General features: G+C 41.1%; 1 protein-coding gene across 3 annotated transcripts in view; it reads left to right on the top strand.

Moving 5' to 3' along the window:
• The window catches only part of SH3BGRL (SH3 domain binding glutamate rich protein like), a 66,647-nt gene extending 48,525 nt beyond the window's left edge, over positions 1-18,122 (top strand). For all 3 annotated transcript variants that reach the window (XM_075940773.2, XM_006130453.5, XM_075940774.2), the window contains exons 2-4: positions 525-710; positions 6,507-6,587; positions 13,028-18,122. In XM_075940773.2, coding sequence (XP_075796888.2) covers positions 525-710; positions 6,507-6,587; positions 13,028-13,060 — 300 coding nt within the window. In that variant the 3' untranslated portion in view covers positions 13,061-18,122. The remainder of the gene's footprint in view (positions 1-524; positions 711-6,506; positions 6,588-13,027) is intronic.
• The last annotated feature ends 4,166 nt before the right edge of the window (positions 18,123-22,288 follow it).

Below are 22,288 nucleotides of genomic sequence, written 5' to 3' on the forward strand. Positions count from 1 at the left end.
GTGAGCTGCTGCACTAAGATGGTTTGCGTGGAGATAAGTCACAACCTATTTCAAAGGACAGGTATGAACACCATTGCATGTGGTACACTTGTAGGCAGCCTCATTGGAGGAATTGTGGATTCAGTGGCTATGGAGACTAAACTGCTCAGCCCCCACAAGAAGAAGTCCCTTTAATATGAGGCTTTCAGCACTCTGCTGGACACAAAGGAATGTTTGAGTAGCCGTTGCCCCATTTTATCTTTTCTGTGCAGGATCTGGGTTGTCATTGTGGCATTTTGTCTCCTGGGTTGTCATTGTGGCACTTTGCACTAATCTATACTAAGAAAAATGTTAAGGGGGAGTGAGACTTGTACAATGGAATTTTTCTTTTAAAGGCAGTAACCATACCTAGAAAAAGAATTTGTAACAGTGCTGAGTGACCCGGACCCTTGGAGTTGCACAGATAGTTGGTTCTGCCTTTGAGCTTCTGTTTGATCACTGACTGTTTTATTTCCCTCTCTCCCCTTGCTCACCTTTTATTGTAGATCAAAAAACAGCAGCAAGATGTGCTAGGCTTCTTGGAAGCCAACAAGATTGAATTTGAAGAAAAAGATATCGCAGCCAATGAAGAGAACCGGAAATGGATGAGAGAGAACGTCCCTGAAGAGAGCCGACCAGCCAGTGGAAATCCATTGCCCCCTCGAATCTTCAATGATAGCCGATATCTTGGGGTAAGAAACCATTTAAGCTTCTCCTCAGCCTCCTTATTCTGATTTCCCTGGATTTAATCCCACTGCTAACCACGATACTGCTTTTATTGTTGCATGTGCCAGAAACAGCAGAAAAGTCATAAATTATGTGTAGTGTGTGGCAAGAGGTGCCCTTTTGTCTGCAAAGAGAAAGGGAGTTTGCTTGTAACTATGTCAAAATTTGAACCTAAATCTTAAGTATACTAACTAAGCTTGCACATTAAACTTTTGTATCCCATGGCCCTTAAATATAACATGAAAAGCTTTTTGCACTGTCCCGTGGAATGATTAATAAATGAGGGACTGATGGCTAAGAAAGAACTAATAATGAAGAGATGCATGTATGTAGTAACTAATTATTCACATATATATGGATACTTTTTTAGAGCTCTCATATAACATAATAGCACCTTTTCCACAGCACTGCAGAGCCCATGTGTATGCCTGCAAGCTCACCAATGTACTGTAGCCACCTTTACATTGAAGAGCTATAGCTGTCAAATGAAGCATGGCAATATTACACAGTGGTTTAGCACAGGAAATGAAGAACATTGTGCCCAGCTGTAATGATGGCAGATGCCTCTCTACCATATGTGTGTCTAGGGCACCCAGCATAGTATCAGAGTTCCATGTACAGAATGAGGGTTGCACAGAATTACAGAGTAATTGATAATAGACCGTTCTTTGCTTCTTCCTGGCTTGGTGGCATTTGCTTATTGTATTTTGTTGTAATTTGTTGTGTACTAATCAAAGGTTTTTCCAGGACATCTATCAGTGTCCTCTACAAAAGACAATCTGAGTGTTCAGTTCTCTCTCCTCTGGTAAGCTGCCCATAGTTAGGCTTTGGATTTACTACAGGCTATGGTGAGCCCAGTTTGGTCTTTAGCTGCCAGAGCCGGGGAGAGCAGGCCTGAAGGAAAGTGTGATGTATATATCAAGAAGAGAGCAAGAGCGAGCTTGAAACAAGAGAGAAGGCCTTACTGGCAACTACATGGATTGCTCTAGAAAAAAACATTAAGTAAAAATCAGTCCCCATCTCCAGGAGAATAGGAGATTTCCCTCCAGGTTAAAATGAAATTAAAGCCCTTAGCCATCTCTTTTCCTTAACCTTTAATTGCTGACTCCTCCCAAATCACTGGTGCTTGGATCCTAAAATCTCAGGGATATCACAACATGACTTTTTCTCTTTCATCATGTTCTAGTTCAGGCAATGAAAATACTACACTAGGAGCACCCAGACTGGCAGGGCTGTGTGCTGCACTGAAGTTGTACAGTGTTTGATATGTGGAAGGGCCCCCTGACACTTCAGGCACTCAAGTTTCATAATGCAGTGGTGAAGTCTTGGAATGATGGGCCTGTTCCTGCAAGGTGCTGAGCTCTCCTGGAACTGTTGAGCACCCTCTGCTCCCACTGAGCGAGATAAGTTCACTTGCACATTACAGTATGGATCCCAGTGTTTAGTATAGGAGGAAGCTGAAGATCCCAAAGTCATCCTCTTACAAGGAAATTTTTAAAGCTTTGTAGCACAGAAGTGCAAAGCAGTTGTGTAAGTGTCCTTAGGTTAGATTTTAGAGACACCTGCTGATGTCGCTTTCAATGTATGTGAATGTAGCAGATCAAGAAGAAGGTGGTATGTTATCCAGAGAGGCGTTGCTACATTCCTCAGACCTTATCAATCCTCTATTTAGAGACTAAAATTGGCAGGGACTACTTGGGTCATCACAACCAGTTCCTCTCCTATTGCAGGCAACACCTTCATAAATGAATCCTCTTTAAACTAGGCTGGTTCTTTATCTTAGCTATTCCCTTTGGGAGGCTGTTCCAGAACCTCACCCCTCTGATGGTTAGAAATCTTTTTCTAATCTCCAGCGTAAATGTATTAATGGCCATTTTATACTCAGAAATAAGAAATAATGGAGATTGCCCATCTCCTAGAACTGGAAAGGACCTTGAAAGGTCATCTAGTCCAGTCCCCTGCCTTCCCACCAGGACCAAGTACCATCCCTGACAAACTTTTGCCCCAAATCCCTAAATGGCCTCCACAAGGATTGAACTCACAACCTTGGGTTTAGCAGGCCAATGCTCAAACCACTGAGCTATCCCTCCCCCCCGTTTGCACTCATACCAGTTTTGTCCTTTTGCTTAAATAAGCTCTTCTTCCATAGAGTTTACCCCTCTGACGTAATTATAGAGAGCCATTGTATTTCCTCTCAGCTTTCATTTTGCTAAGTCAAACAAGCCAAGCTCCTTGTGGTCTCCTCTCATAAAATAGGTTCTCTGTTCCCCTTATAATTCTTTTAGCTCTTGTTCTACTTTGAATTCATCTTTCTTGAACATGGATGACCAGAACTGTAGATTGTTTTTTTTAGATGAGGGCTTACCGCTCACCTGTGCAATGGAATTAATACTTCCCATTCATTACTGAAAATAACTTGTTTGATACGTCTTAGGACTGCATCACATTGGTTGTTCATCATCCTGTGGCCAACTAACGTACCCGGATCTTTATCCTTCTCTGTCATTTCCAACTGAGCACCCAACACAGTGCTTATTAGAAATAGTATTTCTAGTAGTATTTTCTCCAGCCCAGTAATTCTCCATTCAACACAATCCATTTTTGTTTCCTATTTACCCAATTACTTACTCATTTACAATCCTTGTACTAAACAGCTTCTCCAGTTTAATGATTCCCAATGTGATACCATATTAAATGCTTTACTGAAATCCAGATAAGGAAGATTTGCTATGTTTCTCATATCTAAATGATGTAATGCATCAAGTGGCATAGGGTAGGGATCTTAAAATATATGTATTTGTGTAAATGTGCAACTGTTGAAATGTTTAGTGGTGAAATGTTTACATGCAGGGGGACAGGAGGGAGCTGGTACTTGCAGGGAGCCGATTCCCCTGGAGCATGGGCTCCTGTCTGCCCTCCCCCCCCATGCTGCTGCCTCTTTGGGAGCCAGTGGGGCAGATGGAGGCAGCTCCATGGGAGCCTGCACACATGCCAGGCTGGATTAAAAGCCAGCTCCCCACACTAAGGATGTTTAATTATCTGGTTAATCGTGTAGTTGAAATTTGACTACACTCTTAGTCGATAAGGGGCCACTCTGCAGAGCCACAGCGTGGGGCGGGAGGGTAGCTCCCGGGGCCGGCTGGAGCCGAGACTGAGCAGTCTTGGCTTGTGCAGGCTCTGGGTGCCACTCATGTTGCAGCTTTGCAGTTTAATTGTAGTAAGAGCTGCCGGGCCCCCTGTTGAGACCCCTGTAGACAGGGGCTGCTGCCAGACCATCCTCTGCCCATGGCGAGCCTCAGCCCACCGCAGGCAGAGGCTACTTCATAGCAGCCTCTCCTAACACCCCCCACCCCAATAGAGGCAGCATGCGGAGGGGGCAGGCAGTACCATGGAGACGGTTCTGGGGGGAACCCGTTTTTAAGCCAGCTCCCCACAGCACTGGCTTCTGTCCCCCCTCCCCCCCTTTGCTGCCTCTCATTTAGAGGCATCGGGCGGGGGAAGAGAGCGAGTAGTTGAGTATTCCACTTGACTGTTCACTAACATCCCTATCCTAACAGCTCCCTCCTCCTCCCCCCCCACTGCCTCTGATGCAGAGACGGCAGGTCGGTGGGTGGGGGGTGTGTGTGTGTAACCATGCTGGTTAACTGATGAGTCCAGGCTTATGAGTTAACTGCGTGCACGAGTACACATTAACATCCCTAGTATAGGGCAGATTTTCCTACCCATCATGCTGGAGATTTCTGGTACTCTAATCTACTGGTCTAAAGTATCTTTCTGATCCTAATCCTACCAGGTGATGAGATGCCCAACTTTCACTGAAGTTAAAGGGAGATAAAGAAGATGGATGTTGTTTCTTTTTATGTGTAAGGAATCATCAACTGGAGGAGGAATGCCAAGAGAGCAGCACTCTTTTGCTGCAAACGTTCTCATGAGTGATCATTTTATTGGCAGTTATTAGGAAAGATGCCATCAGCTTGGATAGCTTGATCCAAATCACAGGAATTCAGTTTGTAGAAACTTAAGCTACACGTGCACCCCTACCTTTCTGTTTGTTAGTTCCACTGTAAATCATGAATTGGTATTTGTTACTTGCTTATTTTATCTGGGATGCAAATTCTTCTGCATACATGTACAACATGAACAGCAGAAAAGGTATGATTATAAACTCTGTGTAACTTGCCACTTCTATAGCTGAAATGATTGCTTTCCTAGTAGTTGTGCTAGAAGTCAGATCACTGGACAATGCACAAACAGGACAAACAAAACACTTGTTGTTATCAAACAACTCCAGCATGTCAGGCTAAGGGCTTGAGGGAAGATTTAACAAATCTCGACAGCTTCTTTAACAAACTAAAACCTGAAAGTTAAATGTTCAAATGTTACAGCCATCAAAGTTTCCAATCTCCAGTTAACTTAAACTCGCATTTCCTTGTTCTGTCCTCTCTTCCCAACTGCCACAGAGCCTCTTGAATATGATGTTCCTGTCCACGGCATTCACCTGCAGTCTCCAGCATTCTCATTCAGCTCAGCTCATGTTTCTCCCTGTAGATGGAGGGACATGTGAAGCAGCCTGCCCTCAATGGCCGCTCCCTCACTAACTTCAACCCACAACTCAGCATTCTCTGTATTACTGGCATTCCACAGCTAGATGGCTTGCCAGGAGTTCTTGCATCAAAAGAATCAGAAGCAGAGGAAACCGGTATTACAGCTTCAGTGAAAAGGCAGAGAAAGGGGAGAAAAAAGCCTACATTAGGTCTGTAATGTGACTTTGGAAAGCAGAGCTAGGCATGTGTGTGGTAATCAAAATGACAGGTAGCTTATGCAAACCTCCTAAACATTGATTAGCCAGCGTTTAACAACTGTGCTTGCCAAAACCAGTTTCATTGTGTAGCTCTTGCATAGAGTCTCTGTGCTCATGGCAGACTGTCAGAAACACAAAGTATACAGAAAGCAGAACATGGTGTTTTACTCCCCATTCTCTACCTCCCCTTTCCTTCCTAGACGTGGCTGTGATGTGTTAGTGTTTGCAGTGCTGTAACTTTAATTGAGCACCAACCATTGCAGCAGAGACATCTAGTGTTTACTGGGCTAGTGCATTAATTGAGCTTACCTCAGAGCAAGCTTAACCAATACATGTGTAATGTGTAAACGCATGTCTTGCCCTTCCAAGTGGGGAAGACTACTTGTTTTTGTGTATTCGCATACACAAAATAATTAAAAACAATGCCAATGTAATGGCGAGGCTGTGGGTTGAGGATTAGTAATGTGAAGCAGTGTAGCTTTCCGTTTTCAGATAATGGGTTTGAAATCAGTCTCAGATTAGTTACACAATTTTAACATCTTCCGTGATGAAACACCCTGAAGGAGCTCAGCTTTGTCTTTGTGAAGAGATGTCCGTACCATAGCATTTGTTGCCTCCATCTGGTACAATTACCACACTAACAACTGACCCACCCAGGATTGAAGAATTGTCATGGATGTGGTGCTTCCCAGTTAGAATCAAGGCATCTGGAGAAGCTTTCACTATGTCTGCCTGTAGTTACCTGTTGCCATCCTGGCATGTTTCTCAAGTATTACATTTTAAATTTACTGTCAGATACCAGAATTAATGCTAGAAATATGAATTGACCCTCTGAATTGTGCTTTAGACCCTGAAAAGTTTTAGTTTGCTCAATGTGGGCTTAGGTAAGCTGTATCAAACTGCTATTATTATTTTGGATGGCTCATAAGCTTTCTCTCTCTCTCTTTCTTTTTCCATGAAGGATTATGAAGCTTTCTTCGAAGCTAGAGAGAATAATGCAGTGTATGCTTTTTTAGGCTTGACTGCTCCTCCTGGTTCAAAGGTAGGTACTATTCTGTATTGTTTCAGACTAAAGCACACATCTTTTATTTACACTCTTATCACAGGGTGGTTAGCTCTTTACAGACTAACGGCCACAGGACCAGCCAACCCTGGTTACTCAGCAGGCATACTTCAGAAGGCATGAGATGATTTCACTGTAAAGAGCAGCAGGAAGTTGCAGAATTGTAGGGAGTGTTCGAGGAGGCAAAATTAAAGCAGGTTGTGGCAGAGGAATTGCAATGAGCTCGAAGCTCTTGCAGAAGACCAACCAATGTTCTCTCTCATTTTTTCCATCCATATGTGGAATAAATTTTGTTGTTCAGACATACTGAGGCATGTGAGGATATGCACCACCATTAGAAACAAAAGCTGCCAACTCTGGCACTCTGCTAATCAGCTGGTTGACATTTGAATCTTTCCTGAGTTGTTTCCCAAACATTTAGTTTACAGGAAACACCTCAAGAGACCCTTTGCTAGTGGAGAAAAGGTTTGGGCCTGCATGTCAAAGGGCTAGGAAGAACAGACTCTAGAAACTTATGGGGAGTTGCCTCAGCAGTGAAAGGCTGAGAATGGCTTATGAGAACAAGGAGGTTCCTCACACAGCTACGGGGTGATACAGGCAGTCCCCGAGTTACGCGGATCCGACTTATGTCGGATCCGCAGTTACGAACGGGGCTTTTCTCACCCCGGAGGACTGGAGTGGCGGGATGCCCAGATGCGCTGCAGTCCCGCCGCCCCCGTCCTCCGGGGCGAGAAAAGCTGCTCCCCGTCTCTCTGGTCTGCAGGGAGACCGGGAGCAAAGCCTTGGAGCACGCCCGCAGCGGGACAGCCCGGGCGCGCCTGGGCTGTCCCGCTGCGGGTGTGCTCCAAGGCTTTGCTCCCCGTCTCCCTGGTCAGCTAGTGCCCCCCCCCCCCTTCCCCTGCAGGCCAGGCTTTTCTTGCCTACGCCTGGGTTAGAGCAGCTGGGGCGCTGCTGGGTTGGTCCCGCAGCGCCGCTCCTTGGCGCTACTGTACCAACCCGGCAGCACCCCAGCTGCTCTGCCCCAGGCGTCCCCAAGTCAGCTGCTGCTGAAACTGACCAGCGGCTGACTACAGGAAGCCCGAGGCAGAGTTGCTCTGCCCCGGGCTTCCTGGAATCAGCCGCTGATCAGTTTCAGCAGCAGCTGACTTGGGGACACCTGGGTTTCTTAAGTTGAATCCATATGTAAGTCAGAACTGGCGTCCAGATTCAGCCGCTGTTGAAACTGATCAGTTTCAGCAGTGGCTGACGCCAGTTCCGACTTAAATACAGATTCAACTTAAGAACAAACCTACAGTCCCTATCTTGTACGTAACCTGGGGACTGCCTGTACTGTCTCAAAATTCCCCAAGAGGTGCTGTATTCAGTTTAAAGCTATGGGTAGACTTTTTGTGCATATTTCATTTTGAATGTTGGGACTATAAAACCAGATCCTAAGGAGAGGTAAGAGAATCCTTTTGTGAATTACTGAAGGGAGACTGAGGCAAGCTGCCTGTATAGCAACTGACAGACCATTGGGAAAGCAGGAAGCCTATTCATTGCTCTCTTGTTTTTGTTCACTCACAAAAAGTAATACCATGTTTTGTCTCTTAATGTGTTGTGGTTGCTCTGTGTGTGTATTCCAGTGGATCTTACATTCACGTTACAAAGACTTTTGCTTTGAACATGGACATTACTTCACATACATGGGTATTATGTGTCCATTTATTTGGAGGATGTGGCATTCACCAAGAGGCTTGACTTGCTCCTTCCCCCCAAGCCTAGGATGATTCAGTGCACATACTTGTTACTGTAATAGTTGATGCCAAGGATGTTAAAGTGTGGTTAATTGACAAGTCTATTGAATTTCCATCGACTAATCGATGGGCACTTCTGCATTCCTCCTTTGAAATGTACAAGAGTCCCCGCTGGAGCTCTTGTACATTTCAAAGGAGAAAAGCAGAACTCGGTGTACAGTCCGGGGCCAGTGGGAAGTCCCACTGACTCTGAGCTGCATGCGGATACCTACTTTGAAATGCACAAGAGTCCCCAGCGGGTCACCCAGAGTCCCCCGTTGACCCCAGGCTCCGTGCTATGCTGCATGCCGCTAAGAGCCCAGGGACAGCGGATGATTCCCCAGCTGATCCTGGGCTCTGCCCAGTACTTCCCCGGAACCCGCCCTGGATTCTGGGGAAATTCTGTGTGGAGCCTGGGATCATCTGGGGAGTCCCCAGCTGAGCCTGGGTTCCACTGCCCCTTTGAAATGCTACCTCATAGAGGCAGCAAGGGAGGGGGGGAATCGACTAGTCAAAAGACTATCTGATAAGCAAATACTTATCAGATAGTCGACTAGTCTTTAACATCTGTAGTTGACACTGGTTTTGTTAACTTCATGATGGTCCCAATCCTGATTCCATGTAAGTTATTGGTAAAGCTCCTGTTGAGTGAAATAGGAGCTAGATCAGTCACTATATAATGATGCCTCTTGACTTTGGACAGTGTCGTCTGTATGCACACATAGGAAGACAATCCCTGCTCAGAGGAATTTCCATCCCATAAATTTCACTAGAAATTCTGGGGAAAAGAAATTGAAACAATGGCCAAAAAGCAATTTGTATAAATAAGCTGCTAAGATTTATAATGGAACATATCTTGAATATGTTGCTCAGTTGTTTTTTCAACAGTTTTGCCCATAGGTAAATCAATGTTAGAATATTCTTTTCTTCCACACCCTCCATTACCTGTAGTTGCATCTTTTCTTTACCATTTATAATGTGGGTTGCTGTAATACAGATCCACCAAACTGAATTCCTCCCTTAACGTTGATGCAATAGGATATGAATTCTTCACATATTTTACTGGAGGGCATTAGGATCTGAGAGTCACTCTCAAAGGTTTTCGGTACCAGCCTTTTTGTTTACATGGGTACACCTGAGTTATGAATTAGATTACTTGAAATGCTCCATTCTGCAGAGATTTAAATTTCTCAGGAATATTTTAAATGCAGCCATGTCAGGTTTTAGGAGCATCTGCAGAATCTGTACAAATTAGACAAATACATAAAAACTAGCCCCAGTCACTCATATCTGCATCAATTGTCTATGCAAAAAAAACCTCTGATGGCAAATCCTGGCCCTCAGTCTTGCACGGTTTGGGGTCCCTGCTTGCAGTGCAACCAGTGCATTGCTGCTGTGTAGCCAGACTGGATAGATCCATCCACTGTAGGACTTGCTGTGTGTCATGTCTGCAGTGGAGCAGAGAATTCCTGTGCACTCACTTACACACCATGGGCTCTGAATTCTGTCCGTGCACAGCCTCACGTTTCATGTTCCCCCCAAAGGCGGTCAGTCAGACTGACAGAAAAGCCTGGGACAAATTTTGTTCTGTTCTAGCCATGCAGCCCCATTGAAGCCAGTGAACTGAATGTGAATCAGTAGATGATTGCTCAATCTGAGCCTGAACCTGGAAGGTGTTAAACCTGCTCCTTTCCCCATGAAATCGTGAGACTGGTGGGCACTTAGCCCCTTACAGGATCCATCCCTCTGTCTCTGATGTGTTATATAGAAGTGTAGAAGTGTAATATCTGATGCTACCCACCCACTTGAGTCTTTCACCAATAATAACTGCTGTGAAAGAGAACATGTAACCTGGTTGGCACAGCCATTTGTCAGCCTGATACTGTCATAAGGGTGATTGGAAAGAAAAGATCATTTTAAAAAAGAGAAACAGGTGCAATTGCGTTATTTATTTAATCTCTATAGTGCCTCCTAAGTTTCAGGTGACCATTTAGTAAATGAAGACAACCCTTATGCTATGTAACTTAGTACACATAGACCTGCTGTTTTCCTTTTGCTGTCAGCCTGACTTTTGGCCAAAATGAGAAATTTATCTTAAAATGTTTGGATTTCAGCATATTCCAGAAAACGAAAACATCTTTACGGCTGGAGGGAATTATATAATTGTTATCTACATAATTCTTTTGTGCAGTGTTATGTAATAAGTGAAAAGAGGTAGCAGAGCAGCGGCCTACCACCCTTCTGAGTGAGATGAGTTTTGACAGCATGCCTGCTGTGTTCCACAAGAGATTTAGAGAATTTGTTTGTCAGCAGTACAGGGATGTTATGTAAAGGGAATAGCAGTAGGATCCAAGCCTAAGCAACATTATTAGAAATACAAATAGCTATTTATTAACTGTCAATGATTTGTTTAGTGCTCTGCACACTCAGGGAAATACATGATCCTACAGATAATACATTCAATATGCACAGCTTGGTACATTAATTGCCCAGATGTCTAGGGGTGTCAGTCTCTTCCATGCATGCCTGATGTGGAAAATTAAAGTTATGACTCAGTGTTTGAGACAGACTGAAAGGGTGCTCAATGTACAGAATTATGGGAGAAATTAACTTTACCGCAAAATTTGAAAGGGAAGAGCTGGCAAACAGGGGACCCCACTTCTCTGAAGATCTGAGTCCCTTCTAAATATCTTGCAGGATTGGGCCTGAGATGGGACAGGAAGTTGACAACCTTTGAAAGAAATAGGGCAATGTATTTACTATCAAAGGCATTATTTGATGGGAGGGATGTTTTGAGTTCCCTGCTCTTGAAAGTCTGATCTGTGATGCCTGGAGAGTTGGATTGCACTCCTCAGAAGCCTGCATCTGGCCAGAGAGAGCAGTTAGAAACTGACAAGAAGCACTACACCTTTCATCTGTTTCATGCTGCCATGTGAGATGCCACTACCCTCTGGAAAACATGGAGCATCTTTTTTCTCCCTTGTCCTCTTGTCCCTTTTCCCTCTCTGCTCCTTTCTCATCCTCCTTCTCTGCCACCTCCCCACTGAATAAACTTTGTGTGGATGCCTCCCATACCACTACGTGATTGATGCTGTCTCCCTCCTGCCTGTAACATGTGGCCATCAGAGTTATCAGAGGGAACTGTTCCCATGCTTTTGATTTTAAAGGGAATAAGATTTGATATGTAGGCAAATTTCCAAAACACCCAGAACGATCTACTGATTCTAAGATAATGGAGATATGCGGAGCACATACTCCCTTTAGGCTGAACTCAGTCACTGTATCTCTTCTCTTCTCCTTCACACAGGGGGCCAACAGACTTGTGGGCTCCTGGGTAAGGAAGGTTGTCTAGCTCTGCACTCCCAGAAGGGACACAGAAGGGGTGTTGCGCTGCAGCCCTCATTGCTGCTTGGAGTGCACCACGTGATGCCCTGGTAGTGATTTAAGGGCCCAGGGCTCCAGCTGCAGCCTCCACCCTTTTGAATCACCAAGCCTCAAGGCAGTTGCTGCCTCTTCCACCATAGGCAGACCCGCCTTATCATGAGGAAAACTGTACAAATTGTACATAGATTTCCTCTTTCTGAGTATTGATTTACTTATACTGTGTACAGTATTTGTAAAATGGACATAATTGTTCAAGCTCAGGATGTAGTGCTGAAGTTTCAAAAGATCTTTGCTCCCATTTAAGCACTGAAATAAATGTCCACATTTTCAGAAAAGTTTAGCACATTGTGCAATGGTGTATGGTCCTGAGTGCTAAGCTCTTGGAAGTCTGAACCTCAGAAACTTATAGCGGTTCTGGTTGGCATTAAAATCTAATTTAATTTAATCTTCATTTTTATTAAGAAATAAGAATGACAATGGCAAAAATGATGTTGAGAAAAGTAACAGTCTCCTTTTGTGTTCCCTCTGTTTTTGTCATTTTATTCCCATTCCTTCTGAACACTGAAGACAAGATGACGTGGGGTATATTTTTAAACATTTCTTTGGAAACTTCTCATTACTAAGCAATTCTAGAGCTTAGCTGACTTCTGTTACATTGTTTCTGTGATGACAAAGTTAACTATCCACTACTCACTCCATAGTATTCATTTAGATGGTAGATTAAATCTCTCCAAGAACCTGTTTTGTATTCCATAATGAAATTGCTTTCATGCCTTTTATACAAAATTATTTCTCTCTCAACATCTTATGTACCTATCATGCTTCAAAAAGTCTGTTAAGACTTTTAACAATATTTTAATCTTTTTTGCAGCCTATCATGAACATCAAAAGAAAATATGTTAATGCTGATCTTTTACTTTTAATACACTATTTGGGTAGCAAACAAAACCTAATAATGGTCTAGAAAATGTAATAGGAGAAAACGTGAATTTTTCGATATACCTGTAGTTTCCATTTGAATTCTGTGTAAATTGAGGATACTCATCACTCCAGTGTGGGCTCTAATCAATGTATGGCAGGACCCTGCCCAGCAAGGAAATGAGAGATTTGTATTTGATTTACAAGATCAGGACTGCTTGCTTTTGGCCTCATGTTTCACTGGAATTTTTTTCGCATGTAACACAGATGTTCACTTGTAACAAAAATGCATACAGATTGCTATCTTTGATAAAGTATTTACTAATCCTTATTTTATTATTTCAGGAAGCTGAAGCACTGGCAAAACAGCAAGCATGAATTTCAACTGCCTTAAATGTTCTGTAAAGGGAACGTTCACAGCTTTTTATAAAATTGTAAAATTGTCTCTGCTTCAGGAAAAATAGATTTAATTCCTAACATTTTGATTGGTGCTTGCAGCATCCATGGTACATGAATATGAATTTGAACACAATGAACATGAAAACATTAGGGTAGCATGGAAGATGCTTTTGCAAAGTTGGAAGCATGGGAAACTGAATTGGAATGATTGATTTAAAGTGGTTTAAACTATGTCTGGGCAATTGCATCCATTTTTGTAAACTTAAAACATATTTTAGTACTAATTATGCAGATAAACTTACATCTGGAGATAAAGCTATATAAACATAGGAGAAAACAAGCAACAACATAAAACCTTATCCGATAACTAGTGCCTGAATTGCCTCAAATGATATTGAACAATACAAAAATATAGTAATTTCTCAATGTCTTTTTAAATTGTGATATAAAATGAAATTGTAGGTGTTGTGATGTGTAGTGACCCTGGTAATTGCTTGTGGAAATTATAATGCTTGTTCTTTTGTAAAATTAGGATTTGAAATTGTATTGTGACACATTGTACAGTTCTAAAAAAAAATGTTGCCATATATTTCTCATTTAAGTGACCAATGTGGGTCCTTTCCACAAAAAAGAATTTGAACAGTGAATAACATTTCCATTGGCACATTCACCACATAGCTGCCTAATTAAAGGTTTGTGTGCAAGATTTAGTGCGCTTCAGTGAAATATGCACTAATTCCTAGGCACTGTCATAAATAAGCCAAAATGGCCAGAAATGGCATTTCATTACATGTGCAAGAGCTTAAGCTTTTAGTATAATATTCTTATCCTACAGGTTGACACTGTTTATAGTTTTAGATATTTGGTTGCATGTTCTAATCATCATTAATTGCAAAGAGCAGTTTTTCATGCGGGGAATGGAAAATAAACATTTGAATTGTAAGAAGTATTGTAATCAAGGGAGGGGGCATTTTTTCACATTTTAAAAGTAGAATTGTATTACCATGGAATTAATGAATCCTATTAAAAAACAGCATCGGTGAATTCAGCAAGGGCAATATTAACCCATACTATGCCTTAGATTAGATATTTGGCAAAGGGGCATTCACGCAGCCTGCATATTATAGCCATCCATTGGAAAATCATGAAGGCCTATTTATATGTGCACCTGAAGTGGTAAGGAGTAATTTTAAAATTTACATGTATGATTTTTAAACATATCTTCCACATTATAAATCACTCTTACTTCCAACAATCATCAACGTCCTAGGTAGCTTTTACGGTAGTTGAAAAGGCATTCTAAAACTACAGCACTCATTTTATTTTCTTCTGCTTTGTAACGACATAGAAATTGGTGGTATAGCTCAGCAAAGGACTTATAAAGGTTTTATGCCACTTTCAAACTGTAGCATATTATGGCCACGCAGTTACGTATATTGATGTAATAGAAGTTATGCGGTGCTTTAAAATGCTTCCTAACATTTTTATAATTCTAAGAACCAAAAATTAATAAGGCTATGTCTACACTGCGTAGCTATTTCGGGATACCATAAGTATCTCTAAATAGCTATTCTGCATCTTTAAATCAACCCATTATTTCAAAATAGATTTTGAAATAATGAGCACACTATTACGGTGTCCCTGTAACCCTCGTTCTACGAGGGTTAAGGGACATTTTGGAATAGCGCTTTATTTTGAAAAGCACCAAATTTCTAAATAAGCTATTTCAAAAATAACTCAAAATAACCTATGCAATTTGTGTAGCGCAAATTGCATAGTTTATTTCAAGGTAAGGGTGCAGTGTAGACGCACCCTAACACAAGTAAAGATTTAATTATATGCTAAAATAGAGTACTTAAATATTTTCCTCTTGCCAGTGTATTTCTTTTGGGCTCTACATTTCCCCAGCTACAAGTGTCTTCATCAACACTTCTTAAGTAGCAGAGAAATGTTTTCCCTTGTACTGTTTGTGAGTGCAGTCTGGCTCCCACATAAGTCAACAGCAAAATTTCTGTAGATTTCGGCATGAGCAGGATGCAACCTGTAATGGTGTTGGAAAACTAGCTATTACATTAGCTTTTAGTCCATGTTTCTCTAATTGTAAGACTGCGAATAGACATTTTGTAGTTTCTGCTTACAGATCTCTTACTCTTGTCCCTGTCTAAATGAAAGTAAGACAATTAAATGTTGCCTAATCTTCAGCATGAACCTATAGCATATTTTGTTTTCTCTCTAGCAGCCTTACTATTATTTGCTGGTGGGGGAGACAAAGGGACTATTATTGTGGATTTTATTTTTATTTTAAATCAAGTTTCTGCTTTTCATGATTCAGCATGACTGAATCTTTCTATATAAGATCTCTGGTATTATTTGGCAGTATCTCTTTTATGCCTAGAACTACTAGACAAGTTTGAGGAAATGAATAAGAATATTGAAAAGAGTTTTGTGAAGAAAATGGAATTTGCCACACAGATTGCTATACGCCTGTTGATTCACTGTTTCTCCTATGTAAACATAGCATTCCTTTTTATGAATTGCGTGCATTACTTGAAGAAGTTTATATTTGAAAATTATTGCCAAATTTTGTTAGCTCAGTGATACAAAACATTTTGAAACAAGGTCATTTCTGTTTCTGATCTTTGAGAAAGTTGCCAAATTATAAGAAAGCAATGTCAGTTTCCCCTTCTATCCCCTCTTTGCCTTATGATAACACTCCAACTGCATCTGCTTTCCTCAGAAAGCAGTGTTAATACAGGGACTGGCTTATTTCTTCTGGTGTCTGGGGGACAAAGTATGAACACAAACTGAAAAATATCTAAGAGGGCTCTTCTTGTTTTGGCCTATATGTAGAACTCACATAAATACTAATATAGATTTCATGTATGCAGTTTTTGGAGTGAGAGAAAATACTTTTGTGATGTTCTAAACATGTTGGTTCTGTGGTTCACATTACTATGTTTTTAGGTCAATTATGGATGTTGCAGCTTAAGAAGAACTTGATCATTTCTTTCTGTCCCTGTCTTTTTTCTGTATAGAAGGTAAAGGGACAAGGCACCAAATTATTTCATTCTTATCAACTGTTAATGTATCATTCCAATAATATTGTTCAATGTTTTCTCATTATATAAGGATTGGGTGGGGAGGTTTTTGTGGGGGGACAAGAGGCTTGGTATTTTCAGTGATGGAAGGGGTCCTCTCCTTTTAACTTGCCAAGCAACTCTGAGGGTTTTCAACCAAAAAAGCTGCTTTAAAATTTCAGTATCTGTAATAGCCAAAATTAATACATTCCCTGTCCCCGCGTTATTATATTATGTTAATAGTTTTGTGCCTCATTGCTGGAATTAAGATAATTAATCTCTTCGATATATCCAGACATTCAAATTATCTGTGTTAGAAAATAGGTGTCAAATACAAATCCTACCCCACATCGACACTCTTCCAAACTGATATTGAACCCAGTTGATCTAGATCAGTGGTTCTCAACCAGGTGTAGGCATATCCCTGGGACTACACAGCTGTTTTGCAGGGGTTACATCAATTCATCTAGAAATTTGCTTAGATTTATATCAGGCTACATAAAAAGCACTAGTGAAGTCAGTGGCATACTAAAATTTCACTCAATGACATGTTTATACTGCTCTATATACTATACATTGAAAAGTACAATATTTATATTCCAATTGATTTATAATTATATGGTAAAAATAAGAAAGTAAGCATTTTTCAATAGTAGACATTTTTGTATTTTTTAGATCTGATTTTGTAAGCAAGTAGTTTTTAAATGAGGTGAAACTCAGAGGTATGCAAGATAAATCAGACTTCTGAAAGGGATAAAATAGCATGGAAAGGTTTAGACCCACTGATCTTATAGTATATGGAAAGAGCTTCAGTACCTTTTGTGGTGAATTTTGTTAAGACAGCCTAGCCTGCTTTGCCACTATGGATATTGATCGAGGTTGAATATATCTATAACGGTGGGACAAATATGTTCATACTGGTTGCAGGAGAGACAGAGAGTCACATGTTCAACATTACATTGAACTAAAACAACATTTTTGTAATGTGGGGATTACTGCAGTGATACTAAGTAGCTGGGACAGAAATCTAATATTAACCTTTATTTAGAGATTCTGTATTTATATCTACTCTTTGAGATAATTACAAAATTATTCGCTTTAGGGCCTGATCCTGCTATCCGTATGCATGTGAAAGTCCTTGTTCAATGGCAGTTTTGAGTTTGAATCAAGGACAATAATGAGGTTCCTTGGTAAATAATCCTTTTTCAGGAGATCAGGAAACAACATATTAAGGGTCTGGTCTTGCTATCCTTACCTATGTGAGTAATTCTGACTTATAGAAGACTGCTTTATAGAAGTGAGAATTTCCAGGATTGGGCCTTAATTCACTATAGTTGTAATGTTTGAGCTGGCTGGTAGACTCAGTAACCAAATGATAGTCCTCAGAGAGTCTGTGCTTTATGTGTTCAGTTATTAAACCAGCTAGTTATCTTCTTACTGGATGCTATAGAAGCACTAAACTGAATTCCCAACCATAAATTGTACTGTACAGGGAGTCACCAGAATTCCAAACTATATTCGTGTGTTTTCAGTTAAACTCTTATTTGTGTGTGCTTGGGCTTTTAAAGAATGTTTTTGAATGAAGAAAGGCATATTTACATATCTATTTATAGGATGAACTTTTCTTGTTTCTAAACTAAATAAAGCAGAATTGGGAGCAGTTATCACAGTTACTGATATCTTTGAATATTGTGTTTAGACCTAAATGCATCTTCCATGCACACTTGCCATTATTTTGTGTTTTAATAAGTGATCCATAATGTCATTTAGGAAAAGTGTCTTTTGATGTGGTCTCTTGGCACAAGGAACCCTACTTGCTTTTCTCTTATTGATTCACTTGTATAATACAAATTCATTTCATGTTTTGTTTACTGTTTTAAAAGGTTAGTCTTAAATGCACAGAATATTGTTACTCAAAAATGCAAAGCTCTTCAATAAAAATGAATTCCAACAAAACTATAAAAGTGTTATGTCTGCATTTAATGTTTACTTTACCTGCCATTTCAGGTTACTGGGGGGGTACACTATAATAAACTTTTATGTACACAAAGTTTTTCATTCCTTTTAAAATATTTTCTATAATCTCAGCCTGTTGCTGAAGCAATTCTGAATCTTGTACTCATTACTCAAAGTTATATGGAAATATACTGTGAACAGGAATGCCTCTGAGGAATGTCTTGCTAATTCAATCCATGTTTAATTTGGGTGTAGAGGAGTCCTTGCTAGCAATTTATTAGGTTAGTAAACTTTGTGGCTATGTCTTCACAAGTTAGTCTACATTGAGTGAAAACAGTCATTCTGCAAAATAACAGTACAGCTGCTGTGTCCACACTAGCACTGTAGTCTCTTGGATGTGGTGCTAAGCCTTTTGGGGGAATATCTTGGTTCTTTGCCCTGCCATAAACAGAACTGCTCTATAAATATATTCCCAGTGAAATGTGGGAGAACTTATTGGAGGACTAGAGGCACTCAATTACAGCCAGTTTGCATCCATGCCACACAGTGGTTGTTAGTAGCTAAGCTATAATAAACCTTTAGACTACAATCCTCTTAATAGGCCAAGCCAGCTGAGTTCAAAGCACCACTGTTCTTAAGGGTTTTTTGTATGTGGACAAGATTCATGTTAGGGGCAAAAGTGGAGTTACAACTCTAGTTAACTTTGCAGCGAAGAAGAGCCCAAAGAGATGAGTCATTGCAGAGCCTTTGGCCATTACTTTGAAAACTTGTGGAGATTGTTAGAGGTCCTGGATGATTGGAAAAAGGCAAATGTAGTGCCCATCTTTAAAAAAGGGAAGGAGGACAATCCAGGGAACTACAGACTGGTCAGCCTCACCTCAATCCCTGGAAAAATCATGGAGGCAATCCTCAAGAAATCCATTTTGAAGCACTTGGAAGAGAGGGAACTGATCAGGAACAGTCAACATGGATTCACCAAGGACAAGTCATGCCTGACCAACCTGATTGCCTTCTATGAAGAGGTAACTGGCTCTGTGGATATGAGGAAGTCAGTGGTTGTGATATACCTTGACTTTAGCAAAGTTTTTGATACAGTCTCCCACATAATTTTTGCTAGCAAGTTAAGGAAGTATGCCTTGGATAAATGCACTATAATGTGGCTAGAAAGCTGGCTAGATTGTACGGCTCAATGGGTAACAATCAATGGCCCGATGTCTGGTTGGCGGTTGGTTTCAAGAGGGATGCCCCAAGGATTGGTTCTAGGGCCGGTTTTGTTCAACATCTTTATTAATGACCAGGATGATGGGAAGGATTGCACCATCAGCAAGTTTGCAGATGACACTAAGCGAGGGGTAGATACATTGGAGGGCAGACAAATTAGAGAACTGGGCCAAAATAAATCTGATGAGGTTCAACAAGGACAAGTGCAGAGTACTGCACTTGGGATGGAAGAATCCCAACCACTGTTACAGGCTGGGAACTGGAGGGCTAAGCAGCCATTGGGCAGAAAAGAACCTGGGGATTACATTGGATGAAAAGCTGGATATAAGTCAACAGTGTGCCCTTGAAGGTGAATGGAATATTGGGTTGCATTAGGAGGAGCATTGCCAGCAGATTTAGGGAAGTGATTATTCCACTTTATTTGGCACTGGTGAGGCCACATCTAGAGTGTTGAATCCACTGCCCCCTCTCCCCCCCCCCCACTACAGAAAGGATGTGGACACATTGGAAAGAGTCCAGTGGCGAGCAACCAAAATAATTTAAGGGGTTGAAGCACATTTTCTACAAGGAAAGGCTGAGGGATTTGGGCTTATATAGTCTACAGAGTGCAGGGGGATTTGATAGTAGTCTTTAACTACCTGAAGGGAGGCTCCAAAGAGGATGGAGGCTGTTCTAAGTAGTGACAGAAGGCAGAACAAGGAACATTAGTCTCAAGTTGCAGTGGCAGAGATGTAGTTTGGCTATTAGGAAAAACTATTTCACTCGGGCTACGGCTACACTGTACAATTATTTTGGAATAAGCTATTTCGGAAAAAATACTCTGAAATAGCTTATTTTGAAATAGTGTGTCCACACTATAGGGAAGCCTGGAAATTAGTCTGAGGCAGGCTCCCCTAATGTGGATGTGATACCTTGATTTTGAGGTCCAGGAAGTACTGGGGAGTAATTACTCTGAATGACCTGTGGGAGAAGCTATTTGAAAACAGCAGCATTGGAATTTCCACACTACTGCTATTCCGAAATAGCTATTTTGGAAGAGGCATTCTTCCTCGTGGAATGAGGTGTGCAAATGCCAAAATAAGCTGCCTGTTACTTTGAAATTATTTTGAAATAACGGGCTAGCTGTGTAGACGCTTACAGTTATTTTGGAACAATTGATGTTATTCTGAAATAACGCTTTTGTGTAGACATACCTCAGGAGGGTGGCAGAGCTCTGGAATGGGTTATCTAGGGAGGTGGTAGAATCTCCATCCCTAGAGGTTTTTAAGTCCCGGCTTGACAAAGTCCTGGCTGGAATGATTTAGTTAGGGTTGGTCCTGCTTTGGACAGGGGACTGGACTTGATGACCTCCTGAGTTCTCTTCCAGCCCTATGATTCTGAGAGTTCTAAATCTAGTTAGCTAACTCAGTGTAAAATCTTAGTAAAGAGAAAATAGTTTGTAGTTTCCAATCAAGTTAACTGATCACGTTAAAGAGTAGTTTTCCTGTAGGTGTTAAGTCAACCTGCTAATGGGTGAACATTACAGATTGCCTTGTCTTCACTAAGAGCTTACTTTATGATTTCATGATCACAGAAATTATCTGAGAGTTCGTGATTCTAAGGAATGGTAGAAGGGAGAACGAGAGAACGGATTTCAGGAAGGCAGATTTTGGTAAGCTCAGAGAGCTGGTAGGTAAGGTTCCATGGAAAGCAAGACTAAGGGGAAAAACAACTGAAGAGAGTTGGCATTTTTCAAAGGGACATTATTAAGGGGCCAAAAGCAAGCTATTCCACTGCGTAGGAAACATAGAAAGTATGGCAAAAGATCTCCTTGGCTTAACCAGGAAGTCTTGCATGATCTAAACATAAAAAGTGGAAACTAGGACAAATTACAAAGGATAAATATAAGCAAACAATACAGGTATGCAGGGGCAAGATTAGAAAGGCAAAGGCACAAAACGAGCTCAAACTAGCTACAGACATAAAGGGAAACAAGAAGACATTCTATAAATATATGAGAAGCAAGAGGAAGACGAAAGACAGGGTAGGCCCACTGCTCAGTGAGGAGGGAGAAACAGTAATAGAAAACTTGGAAATGGCAGAGATGCTTAATGACTTCTTTGTTTTGGTCTTCACCAAGAAGTCTGATGAAGGAATGCCTAACACAGTGAATACTAGTGGGAAGGTAGTAGGTTTAGCAGATAAAACAAAAAAGAACAAGTTAAACATCACTTATAAAAGTTAGATGTCTGCAAGTCACCAAGTCCTGATGAAATGCATCCTAGAATACTCAAGGAACTGATAGAGGAGTTATCTGAGCCTTTAGCTATCATCTTTGAAATATCATGGAAAACGGGAAAGACTGCAGAAGACTGGAAAAGGGCAAATACTGTGCCCATCTATAAAAAGGGAAATAAGAACAACCCAGGAAACTACAGACCAGTCCGTTTAACTTCTGTGCCAGGAAAGATAAGGGAGCAAGTAATTAAGGGATTCGTCTGCAAACACCAGGAAGACAATAAGGTGATAGGTTTGACATGCATTTGTTCTTTACAAATCCATGCTGGCTGTTACCTATCTGAAAACTTTCTTTGATAGGATAACAAGTCTTGTGGATAAGGGAGAAGCAGTGGACATGGTATATCTAGACTTTAGTAAGGCATTTGATATGGTCTTGTATGCTATTATTATCAATAACTAGGCAAGTACAACTTAGATGGGGATACTATAAGTTGGGTGCATAACTGGCTGGATAACTGTTGTCAGAGAGTTCACAATCCTGCTGGAAAGGCAAAATAAGTGGGGTTCCGCAGGGGTCTGTTTTGGGACCTGTTCTGTTCAATATCTTCATCAACGATTTAGATGTTGGCATAGAGAGTACGCTTATTAAGTTTGCAGATGACACAAAGCTGGGAGGGGTTGCAACTGCTTTGGAGGATAGGGTCATAATTCAAAATGATCTGGAGAAACTGGA

This window comes from Pelodiscus sinensis, chromosome 13, assembly GCF_052426305.1.
Source record: "Pelodiscus sinensis isolate ZL-2025 chromosome 13, ASM5242630v1, whole genome shotgun sequence".
Lineage (NCBI taxonomy): Eukaryota > Metazoa > Chordata > Testudines > Trionychidae > Pelodiscus > Pelodiscus sinensis.